Genomic DNA, 15145 nt, shown 5'->3' with positions numbered 1-15145 from the left:
CTTCTCTTCTTCTTCTTCTTCTTCTTCTTCTTCTTCTTCTTCTTCTTCTTCTTCTTCTTCTTCTTCTTCTTCTTCTTCTTCTTCTTCTTCTTCTTCTTCTTCTTCTTCTTCTTCTTCTTCTTCTTCTTCTTCTTCTTCTTCTTCTTCTTCTTCTTCTTCTTCTTCTTCTTCTTCTTCTTCTTCTTCTTCTTCTTCTTCTTCTTTCTTCTTCTTCTTCTTCTTCTTCTTCTTCTTCTTCTTCTTCTTCTTCTTCTTCTTCTTCTTCTTCTTCTTCTTCTTCGGAAGTCCACCCTATTTGCAGGGTCAACGCATTAAAAATATCCTAGTTTTAGGTAAAAAAAATTAAAATGCGTAGTTATTTATAAAATATAAAAATTGTTAGGTTTAAATATGTAACTTAGTCAAGTTTTAGTAAAACAAAATAAAAAGGATAAAAGGTAAAAACTTGTATTTACACTGTACAGAGCATACTGTCACAAGATTAAAACACTGTTTAGATTTAAAATTTAAAAATGGATAAAACCTAATGTTAATAAGTTTATAGAGTCCACTTGTTAAAAGATAAAAATATGTTTAAGGTTCATCTATGGCAGTGATGATAAAGAGTTAAGATCAATCGAGGTTCCTCATTAGATCTAAAAAAAAAACCAACAAACTATTAATTCATGTTGTAAATTTATTTTAACATGTATTATAATTTTGTTACACTTATAACATTGAGGCTCATTTTAGATTTTAAATCATGAAAACACGATTTCCATCAGGTTTTTATCTAATTTACCAGTGCACTTTATTGTAGGATCTCGTGTCTTCGTGAATGATAATGTCTATATTTTAGAAGGACGCAAGATTGCTGTTAGCCAATCAAAATAACCTAATATAATGAAACATACATGAAATGTAATTATTACCTATCAGCTCTATCAAAGTAGTGAACTGTGAATTAACTGTAAATAGTTGTAAAAACATCATCTTTCTAATTGTTCTCATAATACACAGTGAATGAATTAATGTCAAATTATCTTTAAAGATATAAAGGCGAATTCCTAAAGATTAAAGACCAAAATCTTGTCTTTTTTCATTTTGTAAATTATCTAAAAAGTGAATTATCTAAGAAGTGAATATGTGACCTTATCTGTAAATATTATATTAAATATTGATCAGTAAACCAAAAATAAAAAAAATATATGAAAAATAACTGCTAAAAGTAAATTGAAAATCCTAATTTTTCCTTTAATTGTATGTTAAAAGTCTTAAACTGTAAACTTCCCATGTAATAGTCAAAATAAAACCTGTAAACCTCCTTTATAAAAACACATAAAGACTTAAAAATGAATATAGTGTATATAATGTTGTTGTGTTACGATTGTTAATTTATTTTTCAATTATTATTTTGGTGGTGGAACTGTTCGACATACAAAGTATGGTTACCCTATAAAGGGTGTAAAGATCCAGAAAAGAAGAAGGTTCTCCAAGATAGCGGAGGAATAATGCAACAGAACAGAAAACACTATATTTGACTTCATTTCTTTCCCCACATTATTTCATCCCCGATTGAAACGTCAGAGAAAAAAAGAGTAATTTGTATTATCTGATATTATAAGTCCTTGGAAAATCTTAGTTTAATTTTATACTTATAAATGAATTCATACAAAAGTAATAACTTCCAGCTGAGGCACACTGTTTGTAGGTTTTGTATTTTCAAATAGTTGGCCCCGTCTTCGACTACTACATGTGTTATCTAGACAATGATAACATATGTCATGTACATGATGTATGTTATAGTTACAGCAATAGTAGTATCAGTGCATCACTGAAGAAACATGTATTGTCAAATCTGTGTTAGGGTGACACTGAAGTGACAGTTAAATTAGTAAACAGGAGGGTCAATGTGCCCTTCTATCATGACTATATCAGTCCTATTCAGTAAGTAAGTAAGTAAGTAAAACTTTATTTGGATTCGGCATATTGACAAACAGTACAAACATAAGCTCTAATGAGCTTTTCACCGAATATAAAAACATATGCAATAACAAATAAAACAAGGCATGCAGCATGCAATAAATAATAAGAAGCAGCACCAAAAATTAACTCTAAGCAAATAGATAATACATGTATCTTGCAAAATACCAAAACATATATATGAAGCACTAAAAAATTTCTGTTTAAAAATTTTTTTTTAAAATAATTTATGAATTATAAAGTAAAAAATTTCAAATCTTTCAAATTTTAAAAGGTAAAAAACAAAATTTCAGTTGCAACGCAGGCTGTTAATGCAACATAAAAAGCATAAATATTGTAACACAAAGTTATCTACAGGCAGAGCAAAAACATTCTGTTCCACTCCAGGACTGTACAAGACTCTTAAAATGTGAGAAGCTGTTAACAGTCCTGAAGTGGTCAGGTAAGCTATTCCATAAAGTAGCAGCAGCAAAACTAAAAGATTTTTTTCCATATGAGGTAGTTCTTACCTGTGGTACATCCAAAATATTGCTGTATCTAAAAGAATATTTAGTGTGTTTAATTTTTATTAAATTTTGTAAACATACAGGAGCCAAATTATTTAAAATTTTATAAGTCTCAAGTGCCATTGTCCTGATGCGTCTTACTTGTAGGGTTGGAACCTTTGCGTTCTCAAGAAGAGTTTCAGAGGATGATAAATAGTCGTCGTATACAAATCGTAATGCTCTCTCTTGTATTTTTTCAAGTTTTTTAGAATTTTTCTCAGTACAAAAATGCCAAGCCAAAGGGCAAAAATTAAAATTACTCAAAATAAAAGTATGAAAAATTGTAAGTTTATTTAATCTGTTTAAAAATGATCCAATTCTCTTGAGAACATTCAGCTGTTGTGATGCCTTTCTACACAAGTTACTTATATGTGCATCAAATTTTAGTTGGTAATCAATATCAATTCCAAGTAACTTTACTGTTTCTTCACATGATAAAATATTTTGCTGAATTTGTATAGATGGATTTTTGGCAAAGGTTCTTTTCCCTACAGCAATAACTTGGAATTTATCAGGATTTGCCTGCATCTTATTTTCTTTAAACCAATCAATAAGCACTTGAGACTCAGATTCTAATGTTGATATGAGATGGTCATAATCCGGACTACTAAAAGACAGAGTATTGTCGTCCGCATAATTATATAATGTACCATGTTTAACAAAATAAAAAATATCATTTATGAAGATATTAAATAAAAGGGGCCCCAATATAGAACCTTGGGGTGTCCCTTTTTGGATGTCAGCCCAGCTACTCAGAACACCGTTTACTTTAATTTGCTGTTTTCTATCAGAAAGATATGATTTTAATAAAGATACTGAATGTGGAGAAACACCATATGCTAGTAATTTATCTAGTAAAATTTCATGAGGTAAGCAGTCAAAAGCTTTTGATAAATCCATAAGAACTGCAGCTATATATAAGTTTTTGTCTAAAGCTTTACGCCAGTCTTCCAGTAATCTGAGCAACGTAGTCTGACATCCATGTCCCCTACGGAAAGCACATAAATAAGGGTTAAAAATGGAATCAAAGAAATCGTATAACTGTATTTCAAATATTTTTTCGTAAAATTTTGAAAAAATAGGTAACACACTGACTGGTCTGTAATTTGATTTAAGTAGTGGGTCACTCTTTTTATGTAAGGGTGTAACTTGGGCTTCTTTAAGTTTGTCTGGAAATATGCCCGTGTCCAGAGTCAAATTTATAAGACTGGTTAGCTGAGGTGCAACGACAGATTTACTAGCTTTTACTATTTTTGCTGGTATCCCATCTGCTCCAGTTGCTTTTTTGACATTAACTTTATTTATGATTTTTTCCACTTTTTCTGATGTCACCTTTTGAAATTTAAAATTTGCATCTGTTTTCAAGTGATTTTGCTCATGTATGGCATTTAAGCTATGATTGTTTAATGGATCATATATAACATCATTTCCTATCTTCTCAGCAACAGTAGCAAAAAAATTTTTAAAAATATCTGATACATCTTTTGAATTATTTATAATTTTGTTTTCTTCAAATAAAATAGTCTTTTGCCCTTGGGATTTGCATTTTTTTGAAAAGAAAGGTTTGACAGTATTCCAAAAATCAGCACTTTTTGATCCTCCAGAACAGCGTTCTAAAAAATATATTTTCATAGATTTCTTTTTTAACTTATTTACCAAATTTCTTTGCTGTCTGAATTTTTCCCAAGTATGATTATTTCTTTTTTTGGTGTACTGAGAAAATAGCATGTGTTTTCTGTATATGGCTTTTCTTAATTCTCCATTCATACATGGAAGAGGACTTTTTCTGGGATACCTTGACTTCAAAGGTGCATGTTTGTCTAGTGTTTTAATAAAGTTATTTTCATATGTTTGGTAGATCTCATTTACCTGTTCTGCAGTTGTTACTCCATCTACAATTTCAATTTTAATTTTAGCAATATCATTTTTAAAGTTATCAATATCGAAATTTTTATAGCTCCTGTATATAATTTAGGAATAATATAGATGTATGATGATAGTATTGCCATTAACTGTCAGGCGTCAAACAGTAATTACGGCTACTTTCAGCATAAAATTGGTTAAAATATTACTGTGATTTGCTAAAGTATCCTTATCGTGATTGGACAGATTTCTCAAATAATTATCATTGCCTTTATTTTTGGAAAAAAATTGAAAAACATGATTTGTCAAACCCAGTTGACTTTTTTATCGTCTAAAAGAAAGTGTACATTTTATCGTCATGCACCAAAAATTACTTTTAATGTCATTTAGCTAGAATTTTCACTGTATTTCATCATGAACATGATGAAGGTACCCCCATTATGACCCTCATTTTACATATGATATATGTATAATGTAATAATTACAAAATGCAGACCTGCCAACTATCCCGATTTTTCGCGATATCATCCCGATTTTTTTATCCCTCAACCCGAATCCCGATATCGGGATCGTAAAACTAGTCAAAATCCTGATTTCACCAAATATACCCGAAAAAATTATTGTTTACCGATTTTGAAGTTTTTCTGGTCAATTTTAAAAAATCTATAATTTTACCCGGGGACATACAATGTACATGTATGACAAGTTAACGACCCTACCCTAATCAACAGTCACAACAGGTGTCATAATTAGTGGTTGTATGTAATCAGATTACCTAATAGGTCGTATACAGTCATCAAAATTAATTTGTATACACAAGTTTGGTCAAACAGCTTTTCAATTTTAATCAATTTATCATGCAAGCATAATTTGCAACATTTCCTGTAGTTCCACAACAAAATCATAATTAATAAAAGATGAGAACTGTAATGAACTCTCAAGAAAACATCGTTTATCTTGAAATCCGTTTAATTTTTGAAACCAGACGTCGTGTGTCTGTTGATTTAAAATCGACGCCATTTTGTATTTACTCATACTGTGTTACTGTATAAGCCTCCCCCGGTAAGAGCACCTCTGAATACAAAGAAAGATAACTCAAATTTTATCCATTTTCTCATTGATACTGATAAGACCATAAGTAAGACTAAATCAAAATCTCCAGGGATCTCCATGGATGAAAATTGAACCATGGAGGAACTTTCACCATTACAAACCGTGTCTACGCTGTACAATGTAGCGCGATCGGAAGTGTTTTATCCCTCCATACAAGGAATGGTGAACATGCTAATTCATTGCTTATTTAAATTATATTTATTTGAATTTTCATTATAGAATTAGAAGTATCAATATTTTCATTTATTGCCGTTTTTAACCATTCAAATGCCAAGTCTTCATGATCCCCACTTAGTCGAGAATGACCAAAAGCTGTCATGAAGGTCCCCATGTAGATTTCTTGTATTTTTGGTAATTGTTATGGGGGTTAAAAATCATATGATGTGGAGCTTATTTTTCATGGACACTGTCAAATTCAGAACCCATTACCGGTATGGCTGATTTGCAGCAACAAAAAAACGATTCGTACGGGTTATGTAAAAGGTTAAAGAGATTTGTAAAGCAAACGTTGACAAATGAAAAGGTTTTTAATTACTTTATCTGGCAAATTGATGCTGTGCAACATGCATCTTTCGAGTCTGAATAGAAACCGGAAACGCGGATGTATCAATTTGATTGTAATATACGAAATGAATTCGGAATTACGATACGATATTTCTTGACTGGAAATATTTAAGTTTTTACTTTTAAACTTTCAAAGTAATTCTAAATTATCGTTACAGCAGTACTCGAGTTATTTACGATGAATGATATTTACTGTTTTGCGTCTTATTTTGTACTGCTTAAAAAAGGGGGATGCTGATTGCGTAAGTCAAAATAAAGCACGTGTTCGACTTGTTAAACTGTTTTCTTTGTAACTGGATAATTGATTTATTTATTTAATCTAAATTATCATAATCATTTGCTGAAACTTAATTAATTAATTCGACAAATGGATCGTCTATCCTCATATAGTATTCTCCTGTCTGGTTTGTTGATCTACCTGTACAAGCTCAGGTACAAGTGATTAGCGATCTTAATCCGGATATCCCGCAGGCGTTAGAACTGTATTGGATTATAACATAAAAAGCCTAAGGGTTATGCAATTACATGCATTTGATTATAATTGATAAAAAAATGGCGTCGGGCTACAAAAAACGATGAAGTTTTGAACGATGGCGGAAGACAATTTAACGATGGCGCAAAACAATTTAACGATGGCGCGAGTCATTTGACGATGGCGCAAGACATTTGAACGATGGCGGGGCTCCATCGTTAAACAGGCCATGGAGATCCCTGATCTCTCTTCATCCTTCTAACTTTAGGACATGTAGTTTTAGGTTTTTTGAGTTTTGAGTCAAGGTTCATAGATAAGAAGGTCTTTGGAGGGGGGAAAAGGCTTTGAATCCTTTATTTTAATGCCATTTTTCTCTATTCTTCAGTTATTTTGTCAATTTTATAATTAAATAGTACAAGAATCATGCAAATAAAAGAAATCAAGGCCTACAAGCTTATCATTAATATACCAAAAGAAAAAAGAAGAGAACTTATACTATTTTAGGAGTAAAAAATAATGCACACAGAAAAGTCGCTAAAATTGTAACCCTTAAAAATCTGGTCGCGCGCTAAATCCCCTATGGAGATTTTCAAAAGTTGGCAGGTCTGAAAATGTACCTCTCTCCATAAATATTTGGCAGGTATACATGTACAAGTACTGTCAGTTAAAAGCTCATTAGAGCTTATGTTATACCCTTGTTTTTATACTATGCCAACTTTATTTTGTGTTATATAATAAATTTCCACCATCATAACAATAAAGATAAAAGTATGTGGTAATGTATGATTGCCAATGAGACAACTCTCCAAAAGAGACCAAATGATTTAGATATTAACAATTATAGGTCACCTTACAGCCTTCGGCAATGAGCAAAAACCATACCTCACAGTCAGCTATAAAAGGCCCTGAAATGACATATGAAAAACAATTTAAATGAAAAACACAAAAGATTTAGCTAACAAAGTCCTTATATTTCAATAAGGTAACTTTATTTGTTAGTGGAAAATTGTTTTAATGTTAATTAGGCTTAAATTAAAAATTGTTTGCTTTCCCCTGTCTGTGATTAAAGTAAGCTAACTCTGGTCAATTTTCCTAACATTCAATCATTATGGAAAGATGATATAGTTCTGTTTTCATTTATAGTCTTTTTCAGAAAAATTCTAATTGTTTTATGGAGGTCTCAATTAAAATTTTACACTCTTGCATTCGGCATCAGTTAGAAGCTTCTGGAATAAAGTGGTGGCTATGGTGTACTGTTTTATGTTTGTGCGTATGTGTGTTTGTGTTAGGCGTTATTACACTTCTTACATGTATTTGTCTTAAGGGGTCGAGTAAAGCAGATAAGTTACATCAGCTTTCTGTTTCATTTGAGTTCAGACATAATGGTATACACCATATCGATCTTAGAAACAAATGCCTTTAAGAGTAGGACGAATGCTGTTGGGCATTTTTTTTATGCATACCCCAACTTGAAACAGTGTATTCTTGACAGCACAATAAATGTTTTTCACCAGCATATTGTACCTCAAATTAAAAGTAGGAAAAATGTTTTTTTTTAATAATTTCCAGGATATGGCTTTAACAGAGAGCAATTTCATGAATACAATACTTGGAAGTTGCTTTTTCTGTGACATAGTCACTTGTTTCAAAATATTTCCCCCTGTTTACCTTAATGGTATACATGTATTAAGGTATAATAAAGGAAATTTTTTATTGTGAAACGAGTGCATGTGATCTGTGATTTAGAGCAGTTTGTCTCTTCGCTCTAAGAAAGTTAGTTGTGATGAAGGTAGATTTGACCTTGCTTATTTTTGACATATAAACACAGTAAGAATGCTTTCAGATAACAAAAAAACATATTAATAAGATAACAAAATAATTCTTTATATTGGTATATATTAATTTTAAACATTTCAAAACAAATAAAAGAAATTCTAGATATGAATAAATGTCTTTGATAAACTAATGAAAAATGCGAGTATCTAGTACATTACAGATTTTGTAACGATTTTAAATTCAATAAAAAAAAACTACATGTATAAGATAAAATTATAACCCTGTTCAAGGTAGACAATCAACATATTGACTTCATTAAATTAAACATAGACTTATAGTCCAAGGGAATATAACTCTTGTATACAAATGACACATCAATCGAATTATTTAGCTGCGAATTTGTCTGCCACCTTCAAGGAAGATTCTAAATTATCAATATATCAATATAACCACAAGTTGTTAATCTATAGATACTGACGACTAATGAATGCTAACCACAGTAAAGAATATTTGTTTGAAATTTTTAACACTTACTCAGAAAAATGCTCGAACTACTTGACTTTCAAAGCTCATAATTAACGTGTTTACACACTGATATAATATGGCTGTTAAACATTACAAACCTGTAATCGCATAAGACACTATACACCTCGTGTGCTTGCATTATCTTATCCAAAAATATATTTATTTCAAGGCTTTCAAGCCTAAATATTTCGACATGTTGTTTACGTTTTATAAATTTTAGAATTCTAATTGTGTCACAAATTCCGGTTAAGATTTGACTAAATACCAATATCCTGATATCGTCAGGTAAATCTGCTACAACAAACAACAATCACTTAATTATAGGCTCCTGACTTAAGACAGGAACATACAGAATGGGGCAGGGTTGAACTACATTTGTACATGTAAATTGAAGATGACAACCCTCCTGTAACATGAGACAGTGGTGTATTAGCATGAACAGTACAACAATTAACATAAGTTCATTGAAACTATAAAAATCAGATAAAGAGCTCAACAGTCATCATATCAATATGAAGTATAAATACATCTTACATGTACAAAAACACAGACTGTAAGTGGAAGAATACTTATACATACCTTTACATCCTGGTGAAGTATCAAAACATTAAATTCATAGATCCTGGATCATCCATGTATTTTACATATTTTATGTTTACTGATTGACTGCTTAATTTAAGGTTATGAATTAGGAAGAAATCAAAGTAATTTAGTCTTTGCCATTTAGGCATTACGTTCCTTGGAGTTTTGCCATCATGATCATGATGATATGTCTGATTATGTCTTATGTCAGATTTAATATTAAAAATTCAAATAAACAATCCCTAACTTTGAAGCACACCTATTTTCCAACAACATTTGGAAAACAATTAATAAACCTCAGACACTGTATATCTTTATTAATACATTTATTAATTCTATCACAGGTATATTAATGAAAGGAAAATGAAGACAATATCAATGGTATCAAGTGAAGTCTGGAAGGAAGTATTTATAGATGTTAACAAGGCTGTTGTATTTATAGACAATGCATGTGCAGAAGTCCTTCATTGGAATGGTGGGTTGTCTGCCCTTACTGAAGCAGGAGCTGTTGATGTTAAAGAATTTTCATCTTTTGAGGTAAACATGATTGAATATTTGATTATAATCATCAATAATTATACATTCATCAGTCATAAAAAAAAAGGGTGATTGAATATATGATTATAATCATTAATGATTATACATTAATCAGTCATAAAACAAGGGTGATTGAATATATGATTATAATCATTTTCAAAATGATTATAAAATTGAGAAAGGAAATGGTGAATATGTCAAAGCGACAACCACCCGACCATAGAGCAAACAACAGCCGAAGGCAACCAATGGGTCTTCAATGTAGCGAGGATTCCCGCACCCGTAGGTGTCCTTCAGCTGGCCCCTAAAATATGCATAATAGTACAGTGATAATGGACGTCATACTAAACTCCGAATTATACACAAGAAACTAAAATTTAAAATCATACAAGACTAACAAAGGCCAGAGGCTCCTGACTTGGGACAGGCGCAAAATTGCGGCGGGGTTAAACATGTTTATGAGATCTCAACCCTCCCCCTATACCTCTAGCCAATGTAGAAAAGTAAAAGAATAACAATACGCACATTAAAATTCAGTTCAAGAGAAGTCCGAGTCTGATGTCAAAAGATGTAACAAAAGAAAATAAATAAAATGATTAATCAGTCATAAAACAAGGGCTAACATAAGTCAACCCTCCTAAAAGGGGCACCTCTATTAAGCAAAAATGATGTCTTGTTAAGTCATCTTATTCTACTGTAGTTATTCCTATTTTTAATCTCAATTACAAGGTTTTACTAAGGTCATCTTCATGTTAAGATTATATAATAATATAATCTAAAAATACAATGTTATGTATCTAATAAAACATACATTGTATATTCAGGATGTTAAACTATGTTTAACTTATTTCACAGAGTGCCCAGAGTCATCAAAAGAAAGCTGTATTTATTACAAGTAGCTGCTTAGAAGAAGTGATAACAAGGGAAATAATCCAAGATATAATTCAGGCTAGTCATTTTCAGTATGTCATCATAATAACAGCAGTGACTCCAAGAATGCATCTCTTCAAAAAATCAGGAAGCTATGATGGTGACACACATTCCATTTTTGATGCATTTGAAGAAGATCTCTTAGAATGGATGGAAAATATGGTAAACAATTAATATAGATATTATTTCAAAAGCTGATAACTATGTTTGATAGTTGAGAGAGTTGTAGAGTTAACTTACCCATTTGAAATGATAAACCTCCACCTATTGTCTTTGAAGGCCAAAAGTCAATTGATTTCTTCTATACCAAAAAATAGAGACAGTCATTTGCAAAGTTTTTGTCTCAATATTAATAAAAAAAATCTCTTATTCAAGTCATAGAGATAAAAATCATGCAGCAGTGATGGTAGTATAAAATTTATATGTATAAAGCTTTATATTTCAGAGCATGAAAGACCTGGAATTTCATTTTCCTGTCTATCATATTTCCTTTGTCCTAGACCTCATTTACATCTGTTTATGTTTTTTTGTCATGTGAAGTTCTAACTCAGTGTATTAGGATAGCTGTATCAATTTTTAAATTTAGTTTATAGGTTCCTTGCAAGGTTTACATTTTATTTGACCTCAACCTCATTTCATGGATCAGTAAACAAGGTTAAAGTTAAATGATTAGGTCCATTTCTCAGATACTGTACATCAGCTATATTTGGTGAATGGAATTATTATAAGGTGTATATGTCTTTCTGATAGGTTTCATCTGACTGACCTTGACTCTATTTTGATGGCTTATTGATGATGTAAGTTTATGTGATCCTTGTAAAACTTTATTGTGAGGACTATCAAGCAGGAGAAATATGTTTTTTCATATATCTCAAATCTTAAATAACTTAGATGAGTAGTACATGTCTAATTAATTTAATGGTATTCTGTTATTTTCAGCTAGGACTTGTTGTTATTACATCAAATGTCATAAGTATGTTCCATTGTTATCAAACGTGCAAATATAGTTATTTTTATGCCCCACCTACGATAGTAGAGGGGCATTATGTTTTCTGGTCTGTGCGTCCGTTCGTCCGTTCGTCCGTTCGTCCGTCTGTCTGTCTGTCTGTCTGTCTGTCTGTTCGTCCGTCTGTCCCGCTCCAGGTTAAAGTTTTTGGTCAAGGTAGTTTTTGATGAAGTTGAAGTCCAATCGACTTCAAACTTAGTACACATGTTCCCTATGATATGATCTTTCTAATTTTAATGCCAAATTAGTGTTTTTACCCCAATTTCACGGTCCACTGAACATGGAAAATGATAGTGCGAGTGGGGCATTCGTGTACTGAGGACACATTCTTGTTTACATTAAAATGTGCTTATTTTTTCAGAATTACACAGCTGAGATAAAACATATTCCTATTCTGATGTCTTGCATAAGCAATAATGTATTTATAACACCAGCATTTACAGAGTTATTCCCCTTGATAGAAACAGATGTCAAACAGCTCAGAATACAACATGCTAGTAAAAAGGTATGCTCATGATTAGCTTTCAACTAATTACTGTGTATTCATTTATTTTCGTGGGTACCAATTTTCGTGGATTGATGAAGACTTGCATATTTGTGGATACTTGATTTCATGGTTATTCTAAAGGCTGCATATAATTATACAGCAGATTTGCAATTAATTGAACATTTTTAAAATTCAAGGCTTCCATACCCATGAAATCCACGAAAATTGGTATCCAACGAATAAATAATAATGAATCCACAGTATTGATAATGTTAAGAAGCATTTTACGTTGGCGTTGTCAGTTTGTCAGTTTGTTTTAGATTTATGAGTTTGACTGTCTCTTTGGTATCTTTTGTCCCTCTTTTACACTAGACTGCATTTATGCATGCATTGATAACTTTTATTCCTTATTTTTAGTAGTTGTCAGAAATTAACATGTTTGAAACAGGTACAGTTATTTATTGAACCAGGGTTTAACAAATGCATACATACCGTAGTGCAGAAATTAATCATGTCTGATTAGTTAAAATATATAACAAGTGCTTAATATACAGTGTTCTGCTTCTTTGTTGAAGACCAATTAGTAACCTTTAATGAAGGGCACTTCAGCAATTAGTGTTCTCAGTTTTAACCTTTTATGAAGGTGACTTTTCTGCAGGAAATCTTTTCAGTATTAACCTTTTATGAAGGGCATTACTGCAATGAATGTTCACAGTATAACCTTTTATAAAGGACGCTTCTTAAGACTAAAATAAATGTTTTTAGTAACTCCTCATAAATTTAAAGAAAATTTGTTTTACATTGTGCATATTAGGAAATTTTACTTATGAAGACCCTAACTCATTACTTAACTCTGACATATTTTCAATTTCAAGTTTTACTTGTAATATTCAAAATCATGTGTTTTTATGTTAAAATTGCATTGGTTAAGCTTATGTGTTTTTTCTTTCTTGTACGAATGAAGTATTTTGAAATCTTATGGAAGATTTCCTAGATCTTTGATATATGTGAAAACCCATTTGGTGTTTAATAGCTCATCAAAATAGTGTTTGGTATGTTTATAATGTTATTTTGTATTATTGTTTCAATTTTAAAGGCAGAGAAGAAACAATTTGAATGTTTAAATGACCTTGACATGACCTGTCTACCAGCTAATCTACAGATTTGGTTCAAAGTAAGTTATTTACAGCTGTGGATATCATTTCGATGATTATAAAGTTCATCTTTTAGTTTATGTTTTTATGTAACATGGTCTAGTTTGTGATTTATTATACCCCACGCAACGAAGTTGCGGAGGGTATAATGTTTTTGACCCATCCGTCTGTCCGTCTGTCAGTCCGTCAGTCCTGTTTCTTGTCATCGAAACTCCTCTCAAACCACACAACAGAATTTCACGAAACCTTTTTAGATAATAAGGACATACTATGTAGTTGTGCATATCGACAGGAAATTGCGATTCAATTTTTTTTCTAGGAGTTACGCCCCTTTGAACTTATTTACTTTAATGTACTACTGCAACAGTTTGTCATCGCAACTCCTCTCAAACCACACAACAGAATTTCACGAAACCTTTTCAGATAATAAGGACATACTATGTAGATGTGCTTATCGACGGGAAATTGCGATACAATTTTTTTTCTAGGAGTTACGCCCCTTTGAACTTATTTACTTTAATGTATTACTGCAACAGTTTGTCATCGCAACTTCTCTCAAACCACACAACAGAATTTCACGAAACCTTTTCAGATAATAAGGACATACTATGTAGTTGTGCATATCAACGGGAAATTGCGATTCAATTTTTTTTCTAGGAGTTATGCCCCTTTGAACTTATTTACTTTAATGTACTACTGCAACAGTTTGTCATCGCAACTCCTCTCAAACCACACAACAGAATTTCATGAAACTTTGTAGATAATAAGGACATACTATGTAGATGTGCATATCAACAGGAAATTACGGTTCAATTTTTTTCTAGGAGTTATGCCCCTTTGAACTTATTTGCTTCAATGTACTTCTGCAACAGTTTGTCATCTCAACTCCTCTGAAAACACACAACAGAATTTCATGAAATTTTGTAGATAATAAGGACATACTATGTATATTGACAGGAAATTATTATTCAATATTTTTTCTTATACTTATTTAATTTCTCCAATGACAATGTGGGGACGTGGGGTATGTGAGCGTGCTCACTAAGGTTCTTTAATGATACATGTATGTAACAGCCATAAGGAATTAGTTATTGAAGTAGGTCATTTATGAACACCAACAGCGTGGAGATTGAAAAAAAGGGCTAAAAGGGGCTAGAAATCATAATTTGGCATGTCTTCCGCTTGAAAAAGTTTTCAATCTCCAAGCTATAAGCATGATAAGGTGTTAAAGGGACTGAAAACTTTTCTTTGGTTTTGGATATTTTTCTATAGCTTCTTGTTGATATAGATTTCAGTCTCCAAGCTAAAAGGGACTCAAAGGGACTGATATTTATAGTTTCTCATGGTTCTTTTCTTAGAATCAAATTATTTGGTCTAGCATTTTAGTGTGTTAACTGTCAACCATCATGCTGTATCAACAGACCCTTTAAATATACATTTCCATTCTCAATTTTATTCTTAAAGGTTTCACATGATTATCTGATGGATAAAATGTAAATAAATTCAATTTAGTTTGCCAATTACAACGGATTCCGTAACAATGACTTCACGGTTCAGCTAACAAGCAAGCTAACTAAAGATATTACCTTTGGCTACACACTCAATGGAATCTGCTGTAACTGATGTGAA

At 31.6% G+C, this 15145-nt stretch overlaps 1 protein-coding gene across 3 annotated transcripts in view; it reads left to right on the top strand.

Moving 5' to 3' along the window:
* The first annotated feature begins 1481 nt into the window (after positions 1–1481).
* The window catches only part of LOC139512973 (sec1 family domain-containing protein 2-like), a 28067-nt gene continuing 14403 nt past the window's right edge, over positions 1482–15145 (top strand). Inside the window, exons 1-5 of one of the 3 annotated variants that reach the window (XM_071301001.1) lie at positions 1482–1577; positions 9747–9939; positions 10795–11031; positions 12237–12380; positions 13459–13536. In XM_071301001.1, the coding sequence (XP_071157102.1) occupies positions 9766–9939; positions 10795–11031; positions 12237–12380; positions 13459–13536 (633 nt within the window). In that variant the 5' untranslated portion in view covers positions 1482–1577; positions 9747–9765. Of the gene's footprint in view, positions 1585–9144; positions 9374–9746; positions 9940–10794; positions 11032–12236; positions 12381–13458; positions 13537–15145 lie in introns of those variants that run through there. The other 2 variants (XM_071301002.1, XM_071301000.1) reach the window with 2 other exon arrangements.

Source organism: Mytilus edulis, chromosome 2 (assembly GCF_963676685.1).
Source record: "Mytilus edulis chromosome 2, xbMytEdul2.2, whole genome shotgun sequence".
Taxonomy (NCBI): Eukaryota; Metazoa; Mollusca; class Bivalvia; order Mytilida; family Mytilidae; genus Mytilus; species Mytilus edulis.
Note: the sequence above shows the minus strand (reverse complement) of the source record. Positions and strands in the feature narration are given on the sequence as shown.